The following is a 25175-nucleotide window of genomic DNA, read 5'->3' on the forward strand; positions in this document are numbered from 1 at the left end:
ACACTGATTCAATCATATTGACCTTCTTACTCCTCTTTTGGTGACAGAGCAAGTAATTCCTCCAAGCTTCATCAAACCACTGGTAGAAATGCAGGAGATTCTGGGCTCATTTGTTCAGATTTGCTGTAAAATATCCGGTTCCCTCCCAATCTCTGTGGAGTGGCAGAAAGATGGGAGTAAAATCTCCAGTGGTGTCAAACACAAACTGATCCAGCAGGACAACTCCGTGTCTGTGGAAATCGAACAGCTTGAGAGACCTGATGCTGGGTCGTATTCTTGCAAACTGACCAATGCAGCTGGGAGCTGTGAATGTAGTGGATCCCTCAGGGTCAAAGGTCAGACACTGCTCTTCAGTTTGACTGGTCGTAATGTACTGAAACAAAGGTGAGTACCTCTTAAACCCGGTTTATTGTCTTGCCTTCAGAGCCTCCCAGCTTTGTGTTGCTGCCCGAGTCACAGGCGGCTCTGCCCAATGCCACAGTTCGCTTCAAAAGCACGTTTACGGGCACGCCGCCCTTTACGGTCAAATGGTTCAAGGACGACACGGAGCTCATGACCGGGCCAACATGTTTCACAGGCGTGGATGAAACGTCCTGCTTCTTAGAGCTCTACTCAGTGGCCGTCGCTCAGAGTGGAATTTACTCTTGCCAAGTCAGCAACGATGCTGGTTCTGTACGCTGCAGTGCAGATTTGACTGTCAAAGGTTGGGACTCACAATTTTCTGAATCGATTCTTCATCTCATGCTCCAGCTAAACCCATCCTTCCTACTTTATAGTGCAGTGATTCTGTTCACTCAGATGTAGTACATCAAAATGTGTCTGGTCTTTGTATTGCATTCGCTGCTAACTCATGACTGTCAGCTTGTATGCTCTGTTACTGTCTGTTCTGTTTGCTTCCAGCTGCTGATTGTCTGTCTGTGTTTTGGCCTTCCAGAACCACCTGAGTTTGTGCTGAAACTTCCCGCCACTAAGTTTGTAAAGCGGGACGAATCACTCCGCCTGGAGTGCAAAGTCCGTGGCACAGCCCCTCTGAAAACAACCTGGTACAAACACGACACCAAGGTCTCGGACGGGGGCAACTACAGGACCTCGTTTGTTGACTCGGTAGCTGTCCTGGAGCTGGTGTCCAGCAGCTTTGATGATGACGGAGTTTACACCTGTGAAGCTCAGAATGATGCTGGCAGTGTGAGCTGCAGCACCACACTTACGGTTAAAGGTCAGCCTCCCACGGACGTCTAACAAGCCTCTAATACTTGGTGCTCATGGTTAAAGCTGACATCTGTAACAACTCCTCTTTATCTCCATCTTGAATCTGAGCAACCACCATCAGAAGTGCTCTTCTTCACCTTAATCATTAATCAGATTGACTTCACTTGTACCTTCTTCTGAAATGAAACACAACGTATTAACAAACTATAATAAATTCTAACATATTTCCTCGATAACTCATATTCTAGCCATATTCTAGCCATACTTAACTACATACTAAACAAACACTACTTCCTAAACATCTGATTCCACCTCATTCTACATCCCCACTGCAAAACCACAAGAAGTTACAAAGTATTTTTGTCTAGTTAGGAGGGTAAATATCTTATTACATTTAAAATGTGACAAAACTGACTTGGTAACTTCTCAGCAGTATACAGGGGCTTATTTTAAATCAATAATTATTGAATATTGATTAAAAAAAATACCAGCTCCATTGGCAAATTTTTTCACTTGTTACTCAACATTTTCCCATGTTATAAGTGAACAAATCTGCCAGTGGAACTAGTACGTTTTATTGATATTCAAGAATTATTTACTTAAAACAAGCTCACATCTTACTGGAAAGCTACTTGAGTTAGTTTTAGTTTTATTTTAAGTAGACTGATATTTTCACTAGAAACAAAAATATTTGGTAAGTTTTTATTGTTAAGTTTATTGATTGGCCTACAAACCCTTTATTCCCTGTTTTTTTACTAAATAATAACACATTTTCCTAACACCTTCTAACATCATCTGGGCTTCGGTCCAGTCAACACTGATCCTCCAAGATGTAAACACGCCATCTGAATAATTTCTTAAATCTTCTAACTGAAGATAATTCCTCTAAAATGGCCTCCAAAGACTCAAACCCAGAACCCTCTTTGTGCTGCCCCCTTTTAATTGTTACAATTGTCTAAGTTGACCTTGTTAACAACCTGCTAGTGATTTTCTTACATTTTGAACTTGGAGCAAAATTCACCTTAATCCATCCAAACTCTTGAGTTTATGCGTGGACCCAACATTTTATCTTTAAACACATTAAGTGTTGTTTCTGCAAATTTACAATTAACAACTAACTGTGGGTCAAATTTTTTTTATTCTTTTCTATTTTTACAATGCAACTTTCTTTTAATTTCCAGATAAGTTTCTACTGATCTGTCAGCAGTTTTTCCCTCCACTAACTGCACACTTTGACCTTCACCTTCACTAAAGTTACCAATCTCATTTAATTTTCAACTTGTTTTTCTTTTTTAGGAGCTGTTTCTGACGTAGTTCCAATATGTAAACCTTATTTATCCCTGATTTCCACCAAATAAATCACATTTAGACCAAGCAGTTTGGTCCTCAGGTGCATCTCAGTAATTTAGAAGGAAGTTCATGTATTTCATAAAACTTGAAACTCATTTACAGATTCATTAAACACACACAGTGGATTTTTTATTCTCATTATTTATAGCCAATTAAATCCCAAAATTTAGTTTTTTTGAAAATTATAATATTACATAAGACCAATTAAAACAAATGAAGCTCCAACCAATTATTGAATCCAAATACTGTGCAGTGTAAGGTTATTTATCTGCTAAAATTGCCATTTAATTTGGTCTTATGTATCATTTTGAGTTTCAGTAACTGGAAGTCAAACTTATCACAATTAACAGAAATAAGCAACTGAAAAATTTCACCCTATTTAAAATTACTGAAACATATGAACTATGCACCTCTGTGTCAGAAAAACCCCTGAAATGATCTAAGAAGCAAAACCAAAATCTGTTTATGTAAAAAAACACCTGAAAGCAAAGACTGAAACTAAGTGTAAAAGTTATTTCCACTCTCATTTTAGTCAAGATATAGCAATAAAAATAACCTTTTACTTGTTTTAAAGGTAAAAGGCAGGTAATAGTTGATCACACATCTGGAATTCATGAATTAAACTTTAAAAGAAAACATGAGATTGTTTAGCCTGGAACTAAACCTCCAATCAGAACTGCTCAACAACAGGAATATAAATCACAGCTGATTTATTCCTAAACAGAGTTGAAATTGTGCTGATAAAATAAAATAAAAATTTCAGTCATTTTTCTTCAGTTTTCGGCTAAATTCTGATTTTTGGAACCATATACAGTTGTGGTCAAAAGTGTACATACACTTGTAAAAAATCATAATGTTATGGCTGTCTTGAGTTTCCAATAAGTTCTACAACTCTTATTTTTCTGTGATAGAGTGATCGGAACACATACATGTTTGTCACAAAAAACAGTCATAAAGTTTGGTTCTTTCATAAATTTATTATGGGTCTGCTGAAAATGTCACCAAATCTGCTGGGTCAAAAATATACATACAGCAACATTAGTATTTGGTTACATGTCCCTTGGCCATTTTCACGGCAACTAGGCGCTTTTGGTAGCCATCCACAAGGTCCTGGCAAGCTTCAGGTCGAATGTTTGACCACTCTTCTTGACAGAATTGGTGCAGTTCAGCTAAATGTGATGGTTTTCTTGCATGAACCTATTTCTTTAGCACTGTCCACATGTTCTCAATGGGGTTGAAGTCAGGACTTTGGGAAGGCCATTCTAAAACCTTAATTCTAGCCTGGTTTAGCCATTCCTTTACCACTTTTGATGTGTGTTTTGGGTCATTGTCTTGTTGGAACACCCAACTGCGCCCAAGACCCAACCTTCGGGCTGATGGTTTTAAGTTTTCCTGCAGAATTTGGAGGTAATCCTCCTTCTTCATTATCCCATTTACTTTCTGCAAAGAACCAGTTCCACTGGCAGCAAAACATCCCCAGAGCATAATACTACCACCACCATGCTTGACAGTAGGCATGGTGTTCCTGGGATTAAAGGCCTCACCTTTTCTCCTCCAAACATATTGCTGGGTGTTGTGGCCAAACAGCTCAATTTTTGTTTCGTCTGACCAGAGAACTTTCCTCCAGAAGGTTTTATCTTTGTCCATGTGATCAGCAGCAAACTTCAGCCGAGTCTTAAGGTGCCTTTTCTGGAGCAAGGGCTTCTTTCTTGCACGGCAGCCTCTCAGTCCATGGCAATGTAAAACACGCTTGACTGTGGAGACTGACACCTGTGTTCCATCAGCTTCCAAATCCTTGCAGACCTGCTTCTTGGTGATTCTTGGTTGACTCTTGACCATCCTGACCAATCTCCTCTCGGCAGCATGTGATAGCTTGCGTTTTCTTCCTGATCGTGGCAGTGACACAACTGTTCCATGCACTTTATACTTGCGTATAATTGTCTGCACAGTTGCTCTTGGGACCTGTAGCTGCTTTGAAATGGCTCCCAGTGACTTCCCTGACTTGTTCAAGTCAATAATTCGCTTTTTCAGATCCACACTGAGTTCCTTTGACTTTCCCATTGTAGCTTTTGTAGCTGAGTCTAATCACTGGGTCAAATGAGCCCTATTTAAATGGGCTCATGAGAAGTCAACAGCTGTAGTCAATCAGAATCACTTACAAGAAGTGAAGAGGCCATGACATGAAGCTAATTTGATTGACACAACTCGCTACATCACCAAAATTGACAAATTTTGTTGCTGTATGTATATTTTTGACCCAGCAGATTTGGTGACATTTTCAGCAGACCCATAATAAATTTATGAAAGAACCAAATTTTATGACTGTTTTTTGTGACAAACATGTATGTGTTCCGATCACTCTATCACAGAAAAATAAGAGTTGTAGATCTTATTGGAAACTAAAGACAGCCATAACATTATGATTTTTTACAAGTGTATGTAAACTTTTGACCACAACTGTATAAATCGGACCATATCTGATTTACATGGGAATCTATCGGATATGGTCGTGTTGCGTTTTATTACATTTTTACATCACTGATGTGAAATAGGCTTCATAGTTCTGCACCAGGAAAAGCCAGATGTGGTAAATCTGGATGAAAGCAATGAGTGAAAATTTTAATCATGAAATATTGAAAGAAGTCTTTGAAGCTCATCATATCATAATCTCACCACAGTGTAACTTGTTAATTTTGGTGAAATGTAGATATTTGTTTTCTAAACTCAATTTAGATGTTTACAAAGCTTCCGCATTTAATTCATATTTAATAACCCAGACATTTAGAGAGTTTAATCATGTCTTCATTCAAACAATGCTCTGTGAGACCGCAGAGATTTCATATTTTTACAAAATCACCTAAAACTCCAGTTACAGCTGTCAGCTTTGAGCTTTTAGTTGTGATTCATTTTCCCGCTCCTGCCTATGTAACGGTTTCCTGATCTTTTCGTAGACCCCCCTGCATTTGTGAAAGTACCCCAGCCCGTTGAGGGGCTGATGGGTAGGGACGTGAGCTTGTACTGCGAGATGAGCGGTTCCGCTCCGTTCCAGGTCGCCTGGTTCAAAGACAGGAAACCTCTGATGGAGAGCAGGAAGTATAAGATGGTGGGCGAGGGCAGCTCAGCCACTCTGCATGTCATTGGGATAGAGCCTTCGGACGCCGGCGAGTATGAGTGCAAAGTTTCGAACAGTGTAGGAAGTGACTCCTGCCACACTTCGGTTAAACTCAGAGGTCAGTATTGAAAGTAGTGGACCTTCAGGCTACCTTACCCCCCTCCCTCCGCTGCTGCCGCCTTTTCTCACTCTGCCTTCTGCGCTGTTTTTGTCCTCAGAGCCGCCATCATTTGTGGAGAAACTGTCCAACATGACAGTGATGCTGGGAGAGGAGGTGACCCTTATGGCCACTGTTAGAGGCTCTGAACCCATTACTGTGTCCTGGGTTCAGGACAAGGATCACATTCTCAGGGACAGTGACAACAGGAAAATCACCTTTGAGAACAACCAGGTGGCACTTACTGTGTTTAAGGCGGATGCAACCGTGGCAGGCAGATACACCTGCCAACTCAGAAATGATGCTGGGAGTGTGGATTGTTTCGCTAACTTGACTGTCCTAGGTTTGTAATCGTATAATTCTCTCTTCCTCTGTCAGTGTTGTTGGACGGTGTATTGTAAATAGAAAAGAAAAGGAGTACATTTTCACCAAAAACTCAGATATTTTGAGATTAATCTCACAAGTTTTCTAGAAAAAATAAGCAAGTTTCTGGCTCCAAAATTTGAAAAATTTGCTGGGGGAAAAAAAAAAATCTGAAATTTTTAGGTTAATCTCAGAAATTTTCTAGAAGAAACTTGAAAATTTCTGAGCTTAAAAAGTTGAAACTTGCCAGAAAAAATCCACAAATTTTGAGATTAATCTTGCAAATCTTCTAGCAAAAACATGGACATTTCTGGACTTCAAAAGTCAAACATTTTGAAACTTAGAACTTCAACTCAATTTTTAAATATCTGACTTTTGAACTTCAGAAAATTCCATATTTATTCTAGAAAATTTTAGCTTTTTTCATAGTAAAATTTCTGAGATAGATCTAGAGTTTTTTCTAGCACATTTGACTTTTCTAACTCAGAAATTTTCATATTTTTTTTCTATAAAATATCTGAGATTATTCCCAAAATTTCTGAATTTTTTGGCAGAAATTTAGTCCTTTTCTGTTTCTATCTATAATGGCCCCAATACACCGTCGTCTGTCTGTCAGTCAATGTGTTGTCCATGTTTGATGAAAAGCATGTTCTGCTCCTTCCCACTTCCAGAACCAGCTAAGATCATAGATAAACCCGACACTTTGAGCGTGACGGCCGGCGACATGGCCGCCCTGGAGGTCAAAGTGGGCGGAACGCCGGAGCTCGTTCCCAAGTGGTTCAAAGACGGCATGGAGCTGGCCACATCCGGGAAGTACAAGATCTCCTTTTCGCAGATGATCTCCAGCCTGAACGTGCTTTCTACGGAGAAACTGGACTCTGGGGAATACACCTTCCAGGTCATGAACCAAGTGGGAAAAGACCTGAGTAAAATTAACCTCACCGTTTTAGGTGGGTGTTGAATCTGTGTTAGTTTGGTCTGAAAATATGTAACATTGTGTGATTTCTTTTAGTTTCTAAAAAATGTGGATTTATTATGTAAAAGGTTAAGAAAAATCTACATCAACAATAATGTATTTATTTCAGGAGTTCAAGTCAAAAGGAGAAACTAATTATATAGATTCATTAAACACATAATGAAAAAATAAAATATTACAAATTATTTTTGGTCTAGTTTCTAGCTGCAAATATCTCAGTACATTAGAAATAAGACAAAACTAACTTATAAGTGACTTTTCAGCAAGATTTAGGAGTTTATTTTTTAATATTGATAAACAGTTCTAGTTCCACCGGCAGTCGTTTTCACTTATAAGACATTTTCCCATTTTATAAGTGAGAAAATCTGCCAGTGGAGCTAGAACTTTTTCATTAATACTAAGGAATTATTTACTTAAAACAAGCTCCTCTGTTACTGGAAAGTTACTTCTATGTTAGTTTTGTCTTATTTGCACTAGAAACTAAATTAATAAAAAGCCGTTTCTGCATTGAGATTCTCATTAAGTTAAATATGAAACATCTTTTCACCTTGATGTTATTTGGCACAATACAGATAAAACAGGTGTGATTTGACTGATAAAATAACTGTAATGTCAATGGTTATATTTAGAGTGTAGGGCCACATGAAAACTTCTAGCGGACCAGATTTGGCCCACGGGCCTTTAGTTTGCCACCTGCTGTGGTGTATGTTCTTTTATTTTATCTTTACTTCTTTTCTTGGCTTTTTAAAACATATGTTTTGCATTCTTTGTATTTTATAAAGTTGTAAATTGTATAAACCTTAAAAACCTAAAAGGGCAGACTACCTCTGACTTCCTGAAATAAAAATATTTTTATGATATTGTGATTCACTGAGTTGCAGCTGTAAACCTGAGCATGTTCTTACAAACTGTTGCCTCCGTTGTCAACAGATAAGACCGTTCCTCCGTCGTTCACCAGGAAGCTGAAGGACTGTAAGATGACGGTAGGAGAAGCTGCAGAGATGGAGTGCAAAGTGTCGGGCTCCCCACCTTTTACTATTTCATGGTACCACGATGGTGAGGAGATCCAGAGCGGGCCGAACTGCGAGGTTTCCTTCAGCGACAACAGCTGCACACTCAGAGTGCCGACCCTGAGGCTGACTGACTCTGGAGTTTACAAGTGCAAAGCCGTCAACAAGGCTGGTTTCAGCGAAACCTCAGCAACTTTGGCTGTCAAAGGTCAGTTCCTGCTTCATGCTGAGCGTTTCTGTTTTGGTTCTGTTCAGTGAAATGCAAATAATTAATCTACTTATGATTTGTTGTTCATTAACCAAAGATTAAAATTAGCTCCAACTGCTGCTTAGACCTTTAGTTAGTGTTGTAGCGCGGCTGCCATCCAGCAGAGGGCGCCACTGGTCATCCTTAAGCAGAGTCAGTTGATGTAAGAACGGGAAATAGAAATGGTCAAACTGAGTCCGTTGAGAGATGCAACATGAACTCTGCGGTTCTGTTTTGAAATGTAAAAAACGGACAAAGTTTCATCTTAACAGAGCTTTATTCAGCTGAGCTGCATGATGGAGCAGCATCAAGTTCTCATTTAAAAATTATACATTTGTTAAAAAGTGAGGATGTGTCAACAGAAAAGTGGAGGTATAGACGAGAAAAATTGCACCATGTTGAGAGAAAACATGATGAGAATAAGCAGAGTTGATTTTGAAGGCAGTTATTTCCCTTTTAACGTCCCTTTAAGAGCAACAGACGGTATTTCTGTATGAACGTCTCTCTGTTTTGGGGGAATTAAGTGTTTCACATATTTTATTCTTTCCATATTTTATTTTTCTGTTGAGCAAACTTAGAGGTTCTTGTTTTTTATATTTTATCAATATGTTTCAGTTTAATATGAGAAAACCACAAGTTTCTGCTTATTAATACAGTTAGCACAAAACAGTGTTAAAATTTACTGTTTTTGTTTTTTAATTCACCTCTTGATCCACTACAAGTCTCAGGTTTTTAAGAAAATGGCCTCTTATTAATTAATTAATCCTTAGTCGATCGATCAATCATTAATTAACACATTAATTATTAACTTCTTTCCCTATCACATTCTGACTCCACCTTGTTGGATGTTTCTGTCTCGCCCAGAACCTCCGTCTTTCGTGGTGCCGCTGCAGCCGATGGAGGCCATGCCGGGCTCCATCGTGACCTTCTCAGGCATGGTGAAGGGCAGCGCGCCACTCACCCTGAAGTGGTTCAGAGGAACCAAGGAGATGCTGCCAGGGAAGGACTGCAGCTTCACCCTGAAGGACAACCAAGTGACTCTGGAGCTTCACAACGTGAACCGATCCCATGCTGGAGAATACACCTGTCAGATCATCAACGACGCAGGAAAAGAAAGCTGTGCTGTGAATCTCACAGTCAAAGGTCAGTTTCACTGCTCTACCTCCAGTTACAGTCCTAGAAGCTCCAGTTAGAACCAGGATGAGAGGAAACGGTTCTTCTGGAGTGATAATAGTTGTTTAGATAACTTAAGGTCTGTAAGTTACCTAAAGAGATAACTTACAGATATGAAGCTAAACCAGGAAGGATTAGGTCCCAGTACGTTTGTATCTCAACTGATAAAAATGAGGAGTTGTCTAAATGATGGTTCTTTTACATGCTAATCAGCAGTTGTGGCCACTATTAGCTAAACTAACTAATAACTTCGTGCTTTAGCTAACTTTGAAAATGTTTTGTGCCCTTAGCTTCCCCTATATTATTTCTTACAGATAACTTATGAAGTGCTAATTTAGTTGGTTGTTTTGTAAACTTTCAGTTGTGTTAAAGTTTTGGTGACATAACACAGTTTAGATGTCAACATGATTGAAATATGCGCTTTAGCATCAGTGGCGCCAGCTTTTTAGTTTAGTTTATCTCATTAGTCTCTAAGTTTATAGAGAAGGTGTGAGAATGAGCAGAGATGATTTAGTTTCCTCTTTAAAGGATGTTTTGTTTGTGTCTGTCAGAACCGGCAGCCTTCTCTAAGAAGCTGAAGGACGTGTCGGTCGAGAAGGGCAAACCTTTAACGCTTGAGTGTTCGTACACCGGAACTCCAAAGATTACAGTGAGCTGGTTCAAAGACGGCCAGCAGATCTTTGCTTCCTACAAATACAACATCACCACGACGGAAAGCTCCTGCATCCTGGAGTGTCTCAGCACAGACGACAAGGAGGCCGCAGGGACGTACAGCTGCCAGGTGTCCAACGACGCAGGAAAGGACACAAGTGATGCTGTTGTGTCCATTTTGGGTTAGTCTTACTTCAGATCCAACTGATTTTCTTCTGTCGAAGAATCACAGAAGTCCTCACTCCCATGTTTCATTGTGTCAACAGAGCCTCCATACTTTGTTGAATCTCTGGAGCCCATGGAGGTGACCGCTGGTGATGCAGTGTGTCTGAAGTGCCAGGTGGCAGGTACACCTGAGATCAAGGTGTCCTGGTTCAAGGCTGACGGCAAAGTGCGGTCCAGCTCCAGCTGTAAGTTGGAGTACTCAAAGGGCGTCGCCAGTCTGAAGCTCAGCAAAGCCACCAAGGCTGACATCGGGGAGTACACCTGCAAGGCGGAGAACAAGATCGGCTCTGCCTCCTCCACCTGCAGACTCAATGTTCTCGGTAAGGAGGTTTTCACACCTGATAGTCCCATAGACTGTCGGAACATTTCTTATATTTTCAGCTGTTGTGGTTCTCTTTCACACTGCACTGCGTCAAATGAATCAAACTAATTGAAAACTTGTTCCCCTCCTTGCCTGTGGTGGCACTGCACCAAGAACTACTGAAGGAAATTACACTGAAGAAGACACTGAGCCAACTTCCTTTTACGCAAAATGTAAAAAAGAATGGAGTCACATCAGATTTAGGATTTCTCTTTTGTCATTGTCATTTCTCCTGTTAGCACTAAACTTGCATTTCTTTTGTTTTTTATTTACCCAGAATGCCCTGCACTATATTTTCCTTCCTGCTTTTGTAGTTTTTTAAATGGACCAGAGTTCACTTTTTTGGTCCAGATCAGCTTTCACACCTCCGTGTGAACCAGAATTTCTAGGCAAACAAACTGGAGTTTGAATAAAGCGGACTAAACAGCCTGGTGTGAATTCACCCTAAGAACTGAATTTAGAGAAATCCTGACACCTACTGTTCCTCTGTTTCCTCCAGAGGCCAAAACGCCTCCTTCCTTCCCCAAAAAGATCACCAGCCTGCAGGAGACAGAGGGTCAGGCGGTGCGTTTTGAGTGCCGTGTCGCCGGCTCATCACCCATTGAGGTGTCATGGCTAAAAGACGGCGAGCCGCTGACGCAGGGAGGCGAGTTCTCTATGCTGTATGACGACAACACGGCTGTGCTGCAGATCAGCCGTGGCGAAATGAGGCATTCTGGGGAATATACATGCGTGGCGACCAACAGTGTTGGCTCAACTTCCTGCAGAGCCAAACTCACCATGCAAGGTCTGTTATAGTCCCACTGGAGGATGTTTGCTAAGGAAGCAGAGGATTCTGGGTCTTAGTTTAACTCTGCTTTTGGATCAAGAATGAGTCTTGTTTGTTTAAAGCATTTAAACAAACAAGATATTTGGACACTACTGATGTTAAGACTATGTGTGCAGTGGAGAGTAAGGGGTTTAGAAACCTTTCTGTGCTGTAGTAATGTGTCAAAACAGCTGGAGTCCATCTAAAGATTTCTTGTTTTATCTTCTTGCTGCTCCTTCATGGGTCTGCAGAACCCAGATACGCTCCGGTCTTTGACAGAAAGTTGTCACCGCGGGAGGTGACGGTGGGTGACAGCATCGAAATGGAGTGTCACATGACTGGGTCCGCCCCCATCAAAGTCACATGGTCCAAAGACCATAAAGATATCCGCTCTGGTGGGAACTATAAGATCAGCTGTGTGGAAAACACCGCCCACCTGACCATACTGAAGGCGGATAAAGGTGACACGGGGAAATACTTCTGCCATGCCTCCAATGACATGGGGAAGGACTCTTGTTCCACTGACATCTCTGTCAAAGGTATTTTGGTCTTCTCATCCAAAACCCTCAAACCCATCTGAGGGGAAGTCTTAGGTGAGTACCCACTTCTTCTCTTCACCGTTTCTTTTCCCTCTTGGTTTCAGAGCGTAAAAATCCACCGATGTTCACCAAAAAGCCCTCGGAGCACATCGAAGACATGGAGGGAAAGCTGGTAAAAATCGAGGGCAGAGTCTCCGGCTCTCAGCCCGTTTCTGTCAGCTGGTTCAAAGACGGCAAGGAAATCCACAGCTCTGACAAATACGATATCAGCTTTAAGAGCAATGTGGCGGTGCTGTGCATCAAGAGCAGCCAGGTGACCGACAGCGGCAGGTACTCCTGCCAGGCCTCCAACGAAGCTGGAAGAGCTTCCTGCGACGTCACTGTGGGCATCCTGGGTGGGTCTGGTATTCAAAGGTCACTCAGTCGATCGGCTGATGTGTCAAACGCTTTAAGACGATAAAGATTTTTAAATGATACAACGAAAAACAACCTGTGGCTGTAAAAGAAGTTAGATTCCTCTTAGAAATAATAGTTCAGATACACTTTAAAGGGGACATGTTATGCGAAATGTTCATTTTGCATGTCTTTGTACTTCCATTTGGGTCTCCACTGCTTCTACAAACAGCCCAATTGCTTAAAAAAACCACCCAGCCATTTTATGGCAATAAGCTAATGTTCTTTGGTGTCTTGAAAATGAACTGTTTCAAAAACTTTCTGTTGCCTAGCAACCCCAGCAGAGTTCCACCAGTCACCTAGCAACCCAAGTGAAGCTCCAACCAGTTTGGTCAGCTGGTTTTACTGCTGGATTTACATGCTCTGGAAAGACAGTTGTTATTTTAATTTAAAGTGACAGGAGGCCCTAAACAACTAAATTCTCATTATCTAGGAATAATTTTCCCCATAGACATATAGTAACATGTTCATGGAAGCATAACAGGTCCCCTTCAATTTCCTTCACTTTTACTAGGTGAAGGATAATGCTCAGCTGCAGAATAATGCTCTGCAGCTGAGCATTATTCTTTTTTTATTTGTTCCTATTGGTTATTTGGTTTGTTCCTGTCTCTGTTTTTGCCTGTTATAGTCTCTGTTGGTGTTTTCCAGTCTGTTATTTCAAGCAGCTGAACGGTCACCAAAATCACAAATCTTTTGGTATTCATTCTTTTGTCAGTGTGATAAACTGACGGCCTCTGCCCACAGGCCCACTCTGACTTTTTAGTACCTTTTCAGAAACTTGTTTTTTGTAAAAATGTGTTGTACAGAATGAAATGGATCGCCCATTGGTGCCACGGTGCACAAGTTTTGTTTCTAGATTAAACTGATCGCTGTGTCTGCAGCTGAGTTCAAACCATTTGATCTCATCTGCAGAAGCCAAGAAGCCTCCAGTGTTTGACGTTCCACTCAAACCAGTGACTGTGGATGAAGGCGACAAGCTGAGCCTCAGGTGTCACGTCTGTGGGTCCGCTCCTCTGAAGGTCCAGTGGATGAAGGACAGGAAGGAGCTTTCATCAGCCGGCAGCATCAGGCTCGGCTTCTCTGATGGTACAGCCAGTCTGGAGATCAGCTCAGCCTCCAAACACGACGCTGGCGATTACCTCTGCAAGGCTACAAATGAAGCCGGCGCCGAGTTCTGCAAGGCCAAAGTCACAGTGAAAGGTAAAACCCGAACGGCCTCCTGATCATCTCAGCGTATCTAAACCTTCACTGCAAAACACAAAATTTTACCAAGTATTTTTTCTAGTTTCTAGTCGTATTTCATCTCAAATAAGAGAAAATTAACTGACAAGTAACTTTTGAGCAAGATTTAGGAGATTGTCAATAATTCCTTAATATTGATGAAAAAGTGCTTGTTCCATTGGCATTTCACTTATAACAAAAAGATTCTAACATACATTTGACTTATATGTAAAATTTCTTGTATTTTTTCATTGTTTCTGGGTAAGGTGCAACACAAAGTATTCATCAGGGTTTTGCTTTTAATTTCATTTATTAGTAATAGGGACCAAAACACAGTATTGAGCAGGACCATTTAATAAATGTCTAAATAAAGCAAGAGTGAGCCGCATCCTGATATTGTTGCTAAAAAGACAAACATTTTGCATGTGGTTTGCTGATTTTTTTTTTTTTCAAATCTGGCAAACCTGCAGGATACTTTTTTTTTTTTACATTTACAATTATTTACTCATTTATTTCTCTGCAGAAATCTGACTATAAATGTGTATTTAGTTTCCAGTTTATTTAGCAGGTAAGATAAATAGAAATGTTTCCTTGTGTTGTTGTCTTACAGAGAAACCAGGAGCAGCTAAACCTGAGACTCCAGCAGCAGCTCCAACCAAAAAACTGGATAATCTATTCTTCATCGAAGAACCCAAATCCTTACATGTTACAGAGAGTAAGACCCTCAAAGTGGAGAAAAAAAACCTTTAGAAAGTGTTTGTTTCCTGTCCTGACCTCCACCTCTCTCTCTGCAGAGGGAACTGCCACCTTCATCGCTAAGGTTGGAGGAGAACCCATCCCCAGTGTGAAGTGGATGAAGGGAAAATGGAGGCAGCTCACCCACGGCGGCCGCATCTCCATTGTGCAGAAAGGTCAGGAGTCCAAGTTGGAGATCCGAGAGGTGACCAAGTCGGACTCGGGTCAGTACCGGTGCGTTGCTTCCAACAAGCACGGCGAGATCGAGTGCAACGCCGACATGCATGTTGACGGAAAGAAAGAGGCGCCGCAGCTGGAGGGAGACCTCCGAGCCAAACTGAAGAAGTGAGTTCATTCAAGAACCTTCTCAGCTGAAATCTGTGAGAACGAACTCCTAACATCTGATCTGTCGCCCTCAGGACGCCATCGAAGCAGAAGAGTCCGCAGGAGGAGAAGGACATCGACATTGTTGAGCTGCTGAGAAACGTCGACCCCAAAGAGTACGAGAAATACGCCCGTATGTACGGCATCACCGACTACAGAGGACTGCTGCAGGCCATCGAGCAGCTCAAGAAAGAGAGGGGCGAAGAAAGTGGAAGACCGGTGAGGCTCCCACAGTCTGCTGCTCATCTCACTGCAAAAACACAAACTCTGACCAAGTATTTTAGGTTTCTAAAGCAAATGCCTTATTACACTTAAAATAAAACTAAACTACCTCATAAGTAACTTTTGAGCCAGATAAAGGATCTTGTTTTAAGTCAATACTTCCTTAATATTTATTAAATATTTCACCTATCTATTGTTATAAGTTATAATCTGCCAGTGAAACTAGTACTTTTATTAAATATTAAGGAATTATTTACCTAAAACTAGCTCCTATATTACTGATTTTAGTTTTATTTCAAGTGTACTAAGATATTTGCAAGAGAAACCAGACCTAAAATACTCGGTAAGAAGAAAAGTTTTTGCAGTGCAGGACTTCTTATTTGAGGACGTTGCTGAGTAATGTTGTTGTTGTTGGCAGGAAGTGGAACGTGGAGACAGAGAGTCAGATGAGGACATGGCTCGGTTGGTGGCCGACCTGCAGAAGAGGATGGAGAGGACAGAGGTCAGGACACACCGACTGCTAAACACTTCAACGTTAATAAATATTGAGGAAACAATAAAGTGTCGCCTTGAAAATGTTGCAGTTTCTGTCACCGTCATGAGGGGTAACTGTCTTGTTGCGCCTGCAGCCCGTCACTGTGGTGAAGGACATCTCCAACCAGTCCGTCTTCACCAACGAAGAGGCAGAGTTTGAATGCGAGATCAAGATCAACTACCCAGAGATCACGCTGTCGTGGTACAAAGGGACGCAGAAGCTTGACACCGACGACAAATACGACATCAGCATCAGCGGCGACCGCCACCTGCTCAAGATCAAGAGGTGCCAGCCGTCCGACCAGGGCAACTATCGGGTGGTGTGTGGGCCGCACATCTCCAGCGCCAAGCTCACCGTCACGGGTCAGTACCGACACCATTGGGCCTGGGCCGGAATGAAACTATGATAATATAACACGGTATTATTGTTTTAGCTCTAAAATGTGTTATTTTGCATTTTGTTTGTCATGTTTTTATGTGAATTGGTGATTTGCTTCTTAAATGCTTAATGATTTGTGGATTCATCTTCACCATGTTGCTGCCAGAACTGAAGCTGTTCGAAAAGAACAATTAGGGCAGACATGTTACTTTGACTAGAAATTCAAATTAGACAAGATCTCTATTGTCATTATGAACTTTAATTCTCTTTGGAAGATCTAACGACTGACTATTAGGGCCATGCTAAAAAAACAAAAAAAAGAAGAAGAATAAAGTCATAATACTCTGGTAATATGGCTATTCTCAAAATATTTCAAAAATATTCTTATACGACTTTATTCTTAATATTATTACTTTATACTCATATTATTATTTATGACTTTATTCTTATATTATTTCATCTTTATTCACGTGGGAGTTTATTTTTGTAAAGACACTCAAAATATTATGACATTTTTCTCATATTATTAGGACTTTATTCTCGAACTTCATTCTTGAAATATTATTACTTTAAACTGATTATACTCGCATTATTCCAACTTAATTCATGTGCAACATTATTCTTGCAACATGACTTTATATTTTAAATATTATGAGTTTACTCTCATATTATTTTGGCTTTATTCTCGTATTTTTATTTTTATTTTCTTACTATGTGGTATAAGTACTCTGTTGTACTTAGACCACAGGAACGATATGACAGAGTATTTTAGAGGTTTTGAAACCATGACTTTTCATATGAAACCGCTCCCTGCCTGGACACAACCCAGCATCTCAAACTGAGCTTCCAGTCGGAGCAGAAGCTGAATTTCTGTGTCTTTGTGTTTCAGAGGTGGAGGTGGAGAAGCACCTGCAGGACACGTCGGGTAAGGAAGGCCAGGCCTGCACTCTGTCTTGTCAGTTGTCTGTTCCTAACGTCGAGGCTCAGTGGTTTAAAAACGGAAAGCAGTTAGAGATGAAGGGGAGGTATTCGTCCGAAGTGAAACACAAAGTTCAGAAGCTTCTGATCAAAGACCTGAAGTCTGAAGACCGGGGCAGATACTCCTGCAGATACCAGCACCTGGAGTCCTCGGCGGACCTCAAGGTGGAAGGTTTGTACCTGGAAACCTTCCTGTAGACGTGATGGATGCTCTGCCTGATTACTAACCTCTTCCAGTTCATCCGACTCTGAGGGTGGATTCACACCAGTCCAGATTTAATCAAACTCCAGTCCGTTTGTCTGAAAGTCCGGTTGGTTTGGGGAGAAGTGAGCACATAATCAAACTCTGGTTCAGACCAAAAAATCAAACTCTGGTTCAGACCAAAAAATCAAACTCTGGTTCAGACCAAAAACATCAAACTCTGGTTCAGACCAAAAAATCAAACTCTGGTTCAGACCAAAAACATCAAACTCTGGTTCAGACCAAAAACATCAAACTCTGGTTCAGACCAAAAACATCAAACTCTGGTTCAGACCAAAAAATCAAACTCTGAACTGCATTCAAACCTTGGTATCAGTTTTTTTAATAATCGGTTTTTAAATTAAATGTACTTTATTTTGAACAAATAACAGGACATAGAAATACCTTCAACACTGTAAGTAACATCAGATTACAATAAAAATAATATAAAATAACCAAGTGTTGTAAAATGCAAAGTAAGGTTTAAAAAAAGTTTAATAAATTTATACATAAATAAGCAAAATAAAATTATTTGTACATTTTAGTTTTAAATGTGTAAAAAATACATTCAAATTAATATAATAAAGACTTTGTTGCAACAAAAAAGATAAATAAAAGTAAAAATAGGTCAGCTTGAAGAAGTAAGTGGTGCTCAGCTTCTTTGTTGGAGGTTTTTGTTTCGTTTCCTTCAGTGGTTCTTGGTGCAGCGCCTCCACAGGTGACTGATGGAACTGTTTTTTTTATTGGTTGGGGTTGTTTGACACCACACAGTGTGAAAACAAACTGCTCCAACTGAAAATGTAACAAATGTTGCACTTTTGGTCCCCAATCAAACCGAGTCCACTGGTGTGAAAACACCCTAAACTAATGTCGGCTGTTTGCTTTTCCCTTCTTTTTTCCTTTTCTTTTTGGATTTATTCTGTCTTAATATCCTCCATGATCATCTTTCACCATCATCCTCAACAACAACCAGTCAGCATAACGTCCCATCAACATCCGTCTGGTGGTCTTCTCTAACCGTGTGGCTCTTGTGTTGGTGAAAAACTGCCACCCAGTTACTGTCACGTTCACCCATTCACGTCTTTATCTGTTTTAGCCGAACAAATTCATTTCACCAAACGCATCCACAACGTGGAAGTCAACGAGCGCCAGTCGGCCACCTTCGAGTGCGAGGTGTCCTTCGACAACGCAATCGTTTCTTGGTACAAAGACACCTGGGAACTGAAAGAATGCACTAAGTACACCTTCAGAAGCGAAGGCAGGAGGCATTTCATGGTCATTCGAAATGTGACCATTGAAGACGAAGGTGTGTAGAGCCCAACCGGGCTCCAGAGGCCCCTGCAGATTTTCTCCTCTTGCTGTTCTTTGTGACCTGAGTGTCTTCATCACTAATCCTCCCATGTAGGCGTTTACTCAGTGATTGTGAGATTGGAGCCCAGAGGAGAGGCTAAGAGCACAGCTGAGCTTTATTTGTCTGGCAAAGGTACAGTTATTAGTCAGGCAGCAACTTTTCTGCTTCTGATCAGCTGTGACTGTCGATCTCAGGCTTTAACACAAACCGCACTCTTTTTTTTTTTCACAGAAATCGAATTAGCGATGGTACCGACAGGTGAGTGATTTATTATTCAGAAAATTAAAGATTTTATTCAGAAGGGACACTTTTTGGAAACTCTTGTCCATTCAGATGTGGAGTCACATTTGCAGAAAAACTGTATTTAAGTAAAAGCAACAAGTATTCCAACAAATCTTTACTCGAATAAAAGTAAAAAGAAAAACCCAAGAAATTACGCAAGAGTGAAAAAGTGTTTTGTAAAAAGGCGACTCAAGTACTGAGAAACTGATTGTAATATAAAAACATTTAATACTTAAAATTACATAAACAGATGGACCAAATTAAAGTTTTGTGGAATTTCTGGTATTTTATAGAACAAAATTTAAATAATTCATATAAATAACAAAATTAGGCATAAATAAAAAAAAATCCAAATCAGTTTATTTTAATATGAAACTTTTGAAACTGCAGGTGTACATCTGGTAAATTTTGGTTAAAACAAGCTTCTTCTTCAGTCAGTGAAGTATCCAGAAATTTTACTCAAATAACAGTATCGATAATTCATAACAAAATTACATGACTTCAGCCTGAACACACTTAGCTTAGCGTCTTAAAGGGACACGAGCAAAGTATGCATCTACCTACATCTCCAGGTTTCACTTTAACAGAATAGTTTCACCGCAGCAGCGCTGCTATGGATGGCAAGTAAATGAATCGCATTTGTGCCCTCCAGCTTTGTGCACATGCACGAAATACCCGGATGAAACAATAACACAGCCAAAAACAACTTACTGAAAACACAGATATGGCAGAAAGGATGTCGGTCATTGTCATAAATTTATGTGTTTGTTAAATTCCCGTTTTCAAATTTAATTATTTCCAAATGTATTATTAAATTTGGTATAAAATGTTTCGGAAGGTAAAAAAGACAAATGATGACGGTTGAGATTTACAGCAGGAAAGCTGTTTGGTTTGAACCGTTCTCCGTATTGTGTAGATTTCCCAGATTCTTCGGTTCAGAGGCCTGAAGTGCCTTCATCTGAAGAAATTCAAGGTAAGATTCACCGACTGCTGCAGGGACTAAAGTAAAACCTGAAGCGGTTCTTCATGGCTTCTAACAGACACAAATGTGTTTTTCTTCAAGAATCTGCTGAGTTCTATCAGTATGAAGAAAAGATCGAACAGAGAGGTACTTATCCAGAAATCTTCCTCAACCTCAGGATAATTTGTTCAAATGTGACTAATCAGATTAACCCAAACCTTAACAGCTAAACTAAGCATATTTTTATGTAATAATGGGGCTTAAATGTTTTGTTTTCCTTTACAAGAATCAGCTGAATATTCGTATCAGTACGAAGAGGAGGCGCAGCAGACAGGTACCGTGTTTCTCCCTCCTCATCCTCTTCATCACCTTCTGACCATCTGAGCAGATCTGGGACAGATAGCAGCACCATCCTTCATACTTTCATCCTGTCAGGATTAAAAATAATAACGCTTTAATGTAGTTGGTAAAATCTGTTCTTATTTAGTGGCGTCCCTGGAGTTATGACGTAGATTTGACCCACATCTGCTTCTTTTTTCCCATCCTCTTCTTTTCTCCTTCATAACCATTTCAATATCACCATCTTGGATAAATTTTGCTTTGTCCTGATTTTCTTTTTTCACTGTGTGCTTCACTTCTTCCTCTAACTCTCCCTTATCTTTGGTGTTTTTGGTGTGTGTGGAACGATGGTAACCACTTATTCCAACTTCAGATTTCTTCTACTGGTGTAAACTGGTTTCTCCTCTGAGACGTCAGAAAGCTTCGTTATTTAATGTCAGACTGTTTGTCTCATATTTGTCTTCTGTCCTGTGATTTTGATCGTCTTCAGTCGAGTATCAGAGCTGGACAGAAGAGACTGTAACACAACAGATTTCAGAGACTACAGGTATCACCGTTGTGTTTATGTTGCTCTTTTTTCTCTTTTAATAACCTCTTTTTAACACAAAATCAAAGAATATTTTCTACCAAGCAGATTTTTCTTAGGATTTTCTTGATGTTATGTATTAGGGCCACACAAAGAAAAATAAAAAATATAATTGCAAGAATAAAGTCAAAGTATTATGTGAATAAAGTTGAAATCATATGAGTCATAACATTACAAGAATAAAGTTGTAATATTATGACTTTATTCTAGTAATACTACAACTGCTCTCATTATTGCGACTTTATTCTCATGCAACTTTATTCATGTGAAATTAGGACTATTCTGATACGAGTTCATTCTCCTAATTCTATGATTCTCACAATTTTATTACTTTGTTCTCATAATTGTGTTTTTTTTTTTTGTTTCTTTCTTAGCGTGGCCTAATACTCTGTCATAGCTATAAATGTTTTCAGACACTGATTATTCGTCTTTATGTTGCTGTGTCTTATTTCAGCTGCCAGAGTTGCTGTTGAAGAAAAAGTGGAGACCATGAAAGTTGAACTGAGGGAGGAAATCCCAGCTAAAGGTAACACAAAACTCCATCACCATTTATATCATCTAATTGAGTTTAAGATTATTATTTTTTGTATTATTTCTGCTATATCTTTTTCCAATGAGACAAAAATCAACGTGTTGTGTTCAGGTAGTGATACAGCTCAGATGAAAAGACTGAGCTTCATAGTTCAGCCACATGTGAAGCAGAAACATCATTCAGAGTTTGATTGATCAGATTTCAGGGTTTCTGCAGATTTCACCAACTCAAACTTAAGACTATTTAAGACATTCTTAAGACCATCATCAGTTAAATATCGTATCGCGACAGAAATGTACAAAAGAGAATTGCATATTTATATTTATATTTTTTGGGATTGTTACTCACATGTGATTCTCATTTATTCCTAACATGGTTTGTGTTTTATTTTTATTCCAAAGTTGAGAAGAAGCCTGAAGAGAAGCCAACTGCAGCTATGGAGGAACCCAAGAAAAGTATGAATGTGTTCAGGGATGGATTCATGTGTGGCTGTTCAGTATTCTTGAAAATATTCATACTATTTAACTAAAACCTGCAGAACCAGAAGCCAGGAAGCCAGTAGAGGAAAAGGTTCCTGCAGTTTCAGTCCCAGAGAAGAAGGAAGTTTCTGCTCCCAAAGGTATTAAACTACTGCGTGAATGTTGTTTACCTTGATTTTCCTCTCAATGAGGGTTAATGCTCTTATGTTTTGCTTTTGCTCCTTTAATTGTTATTTTTAGCTTATTTTGTGTTTTAATGTGTCTTTACAAGAACCAGAGGAGGTGAAGAAACCAGTCGCTGCTCCAAAAGAGAAGCCCGGACTTCCAACCAAAGGTCTGTATTTCTTCTGTGTGGCTCCCATCTGGAGTTTCAGCCTCTTAACTTCTTCATGATGTTTGATCCGGGTTTGTTCTGTTCTGTTCTGTTTGGACGTCGCTGGTGTCTGTTTTTCTGTTAATCTTCCTCTTTCTTCTTAGTCTTCAACCTCTTTAAAACTCTTCTTCAGACTCTAATGTCAGCTAATGTTTATGTTGCATAAATGAAGATGAAGCCAAGCCTCAGGTTCCAGCTGAGCCCAAGAAACTGGTTCCTGAAGCCAAACCCGCTCCAGCTCCAAAGGCAGAACCAGAACCAAAGGCTAAACCCGCTCCAGCTCCAAAAGAACCAGAACCAAAGGCTAAACCCGCTCCAGCTCCTAAAGAACCAGAACCAAAGGCTAAACCCGTTCCAGCTCCTAAAGAAGAACCAGAACCAAAAGCTAAACCCGCTCCAGCTCCAAAAGAACCAGAACCAAAGCCTAAACCTGCTCCAGGTCATAAAGAAGAACCAGAACCAAAAGCTAAACCCGCTCCAGCTCCAAAAGAACCAGAACCAAAGGTTAAACCGGTTCCAGCTCCTAAAGAAGAACCAGAACCAAAGGCTAAACCTACTCCAGCTCCAAAAGAACCAGAACCAAAGGCTAAACCTGTTCCAGCTCCAAAAGAACCAGAACCAAAGGCTAAACCTGTTCCAGCTCCAAAAGAACCAGAACCAAAGGTTAAGCCTGCTCCAGCTTCCAAAGCGGAACCAGAAGTGAAGCCAGTGACTCCTCCATCCAAAGGTATGCTCTAGGGCGGCAACTAACGATTATTTGTTTTCAATTATTCTGACGATTAATCGATTAGTCGATTGATCAATTAATCAGGAAAAAAATTGGTACATTCTGCAGATGTTTCATTTACATATTTACACTTTAAAAACTCTATCTTAAATCCACAATGTATATGTATGTACTCCTGTTAACAATTAATCGATTACTAAATTACTTGATGATTATTTCAATAATCGATTAATCCAGTTAATCGTTTCAGCTCTTGTACGTTCTGCTCTGTTTGCATCCGTGTGTTGAGTTTTCACGGTTGTATGAAAACAAACTGTTTAGCTTCGAACGCGGAAGCGATTCTTTCACTGTCTTTGGTCTGAAACCGTCTGAATGTCACTTTAAGCCCCTGAAGAGGCTGCAAAGATCAAACCTGAACCAGAAGCTCCAAAACCAAAGCCAGAACCGAAGAAAACAAAACCAGAAGTCCGTAAACCTGAACCTCCTAAGCCAGAACCTGCAGAACCAACACCAGAACCAAAGGAACCTCAGAAGAAAGGTACACAACGTCTTCTAACACAAACCCCTTCGTTTGCTCAAACTTCTGGATTATTTAACCCAGAAAATAATCCTTGTCTGAGTCCGATTGTGTCTTATTAACCTTTTTACCTCCTTCTTTGAGAGAACTGACTGTCTTTAGGTTACCATAGTGACAGAGGGTAATTTGTTCTTTTTAAAGTGCCAGAAGAACCAGTAAAGAAGGAGGTGGCTGCTCCTCCACCTCCTTCAGTCCCACAGAAAGTACAGAAAGAGGCAGAGGAACCTCAGAAGAAGACAGTCAAAGGTATCCGAAGCTCATTCTGCAGCTTCTGACATTAAAACCTGAAGTTCTTTTCGTGATGATGAGGATGCATGCCGTGTTTGTTTCAGTCATGTCTTTCTGTTTGTGACGCTCAGTGGAGTGTTTTTACATTCTGACCTTGAAAAGTCTTGTAATATTTTTCAACGGTACTCTTTAAAGTTCCCGTGGAAGAAAAAGTTCCCGATCGTCCAAAAGCAGCGAAGAAACCCGAACCTAAAGCTGCTCCTCCCAAAGAAGAGCCAGCTCAGAAGGACAAAGGTACTCTCAACCTGGTCTTAAAATATGTTACATTTTAGGAAATTAACCTCTCTTTTTTGCTTTGCTTGACAAAAAAGACCATATGAGTGAGATATAACCTTTTATTGTGCGTTAGCACATTCTCTTCTTTATGGTCATGTCTTCTGCATGTTTTTCTGTCAAACCCTCTTAAAGCTCTCAAGCCCCAACAGAAATCTGACCGGAAAATGCCTGATGAGGAGGCTGTGTTGGGCAAAAAAACTGAAAAAATATCTGAAACGGCAGCAAGGAAAGCTGAGGTGAAGGAAAAAACTCCGGAGAAAATGCCAGAAAGTAAACAGGAAGTTGTACAGAAGGTGGTGGCTGAAAGAATCCCAGAGAAAATACAGGAAAAAATTCCAGAAAAACTTCCAGAGAAAGTACAGGAAAAAATTCCAGAAAAACTTCCAGAGAAAATTTCTGAGAAACGTCCAGAAAAAATCCCAGAGAAACTTCCAGAAAAAATTGTAGAGAAACATCCAGAAAAAATCTCTGAGAAACTTCCAGAGAAAATCCCAGAAAAAATTCAAGAAAAAATCTCAGAGAAACGTCCAGAAAAAGTCTCTGAGAAACTTCCAGAGAAAATTCCTGAGACAAAGCCTGAGGTTAAACCTCCTCAGAAAAAGGCTGAAGAGGTGATCAGTCAGAAAAAACCTCCTGAGAAAGTTGACAAAGTGAAACCAGAGAAACAAGCAGAGAAAACCTTTGAAGGTGAAACAGTTTCTGTTAAAACACCTGAGAAGGTCGGAGCAGAACGAGAAGAATCTCTTCAGAAAGGTACAAAAACATCGACTCTTTTTCTCCGTTCGTCTTCTTCATGAAACATCTCTTAGTTCAGCATTCATCAGCTCCAACACAGAACGGGTTAAATATTACAGAACGTCGCCACAGAAGTAAAACCGAAATGTTAAAGTTTCTAGATAAATTCAGGTGTATTTGGAAGTTCTTTCTGAGTTCAGCTTTGCTTTGAATTATGAAAAAATCAACATCATAATATTACGAGAATAAAGTTGTAGTATTGTCACTCTATTCTCATATTATTTCGACTTTATTCTTGTAATTATGATTTTGTATTTTAAACCTTTTTTCTCTAGCTTTGA

At 40.0% G+C, this 25175-nt stretch overlaps 1 protein-coding gene across 1 annotated transcript in view; it reads left to right on the top strand.

The window, feature by feature from the left end:
- The window catches only part of ttn.2 (titin, tandem duplicate 2), a gene marked incomplete at its 3' end in the record, with an annotated part of 175746 nt that overhangs the window by 61062 nt on the left and 89509 nt on the right, over positions 1 to 25175 (top strand). Inside the window, exons 61-96 of the mRNA XM_088008422.1 lie at positions 48 to 335; positions 425 to 703; positions 935 to 1216; positions 5511 to 5789; positions 5890 to 6171; positions 6863 to 7141; positions 8098 to 8385; positions 9289 to 9567; positions 10149 to 10430; positions 10515 to 10793; positions 11334 to 11621; positions 11894 to 12181; positions 12286 to 12576; positions 13547 to 13834; positions 14466 to 14570; positions 14650 to 14935; positions 15010 to 15193; positions 15615 to 15698; positions 15826 to 16093; positions 16999 to 17259; positions 18425 to 18634; positions 18734 to 18811; positions 18911 to 18937; positions 19878 to 19934; positions 20025 to 20069; positions 20209 to 20256; positions 20752 to 20808; positions 21302 to 21373; positions 21781 to 21834; positions 21918 to 21998; positions 22130 to 22192; positions 22404 to 22958; positions 23344 to 23496; positions 23677 to 23781; positions 23959 to 24057; positions 24232 to 24852. Coding sequence (XP_087864548.1) covers positions 48 to 335; positions 425 to 703; positions 935 to 1216; positions 5511 to 5789; positions 5890 to 6171; positions 6863 to 7141; positions 8098 to 8385; positions 9289 to 9567; positions 10149 to 10430; positions 10515 to 10793; positions 11334 to 11621; positions 11894 to 12181; positions 12286 to 12576; positions 13547 to 13834; positions 14466 to 14570; positions 14650 to 14935; positions 15010 to 15193; positions 15615 to 15698; positions 15826 to 16093; positions 16999 to 17259; positions 18425 to 18634; positions 18734 to 18811; positions 18911 to 18937; positions 19878 to 19934; positions 20025 to 20069; positions 20209 to 20256; positions 20752 to 20808; positions 21302 to 21373; positions 21781 to 21834; positions 21918 to 21998; positions 22130 to 22192; positions 22404 to 22958; positions 23344 to 23496; positions 23677 to 23781; positions 23959 to 24057; positions 24232 to 24852 — 7485 coding nt within the window. The remainder of the gene's footprint in view (positions 1 to 47; positions 336 to 424; positions 704 to 934; positions 1217 to 5510; positions 5790 to 5889; positions 6172 to 6862; positions 7142 to 8097; positions 8386 to 9288; positions 9568 to 10148; positions 10431 to 10514; positions 10794 to 11333; positions 11622 to 11893; positions 12182 to 12285; positions 12577 to 13546; positions 13835 to 14465; positions 14571 to 14649; positions 14936 to 15009; positions 15194 to 15614; positions 15699 to 15825; positions 16094 to 16998; positions 17260 to 18424; positions 18635 to 18733; positions 18812 to 18910; positions 18938 to 19877; positions 19935 to 20024; positions 20070 to 20208; positions 20257 to 20751; positions 20809 to 21301; positions 21374 to 21780; positions 21835 to 21917; positions 21999 to 22129; positions 22193 to 22403; positions 22959 to 23343; positions 23497 to 23676; positions 23782 to 23958; positions 24058 to 24231; positions 24853 to 25175) is intronic.

This window comes from Poecilia mexicana, unplaced genomic scaffold, assembly GCF_051168715.1.
Source record: "Poecilia mexicana isolate PSO_F unplaced genomic scaffold, ASM5116871v1 scaffold_2, whole genome shotgun sequence".
NCBI lineage: Eukaryota > Metazoa > Chordata > Actinopteri > Cyprinodontiformes > Poeciliidae > Poecilia > Poecilia mexicana.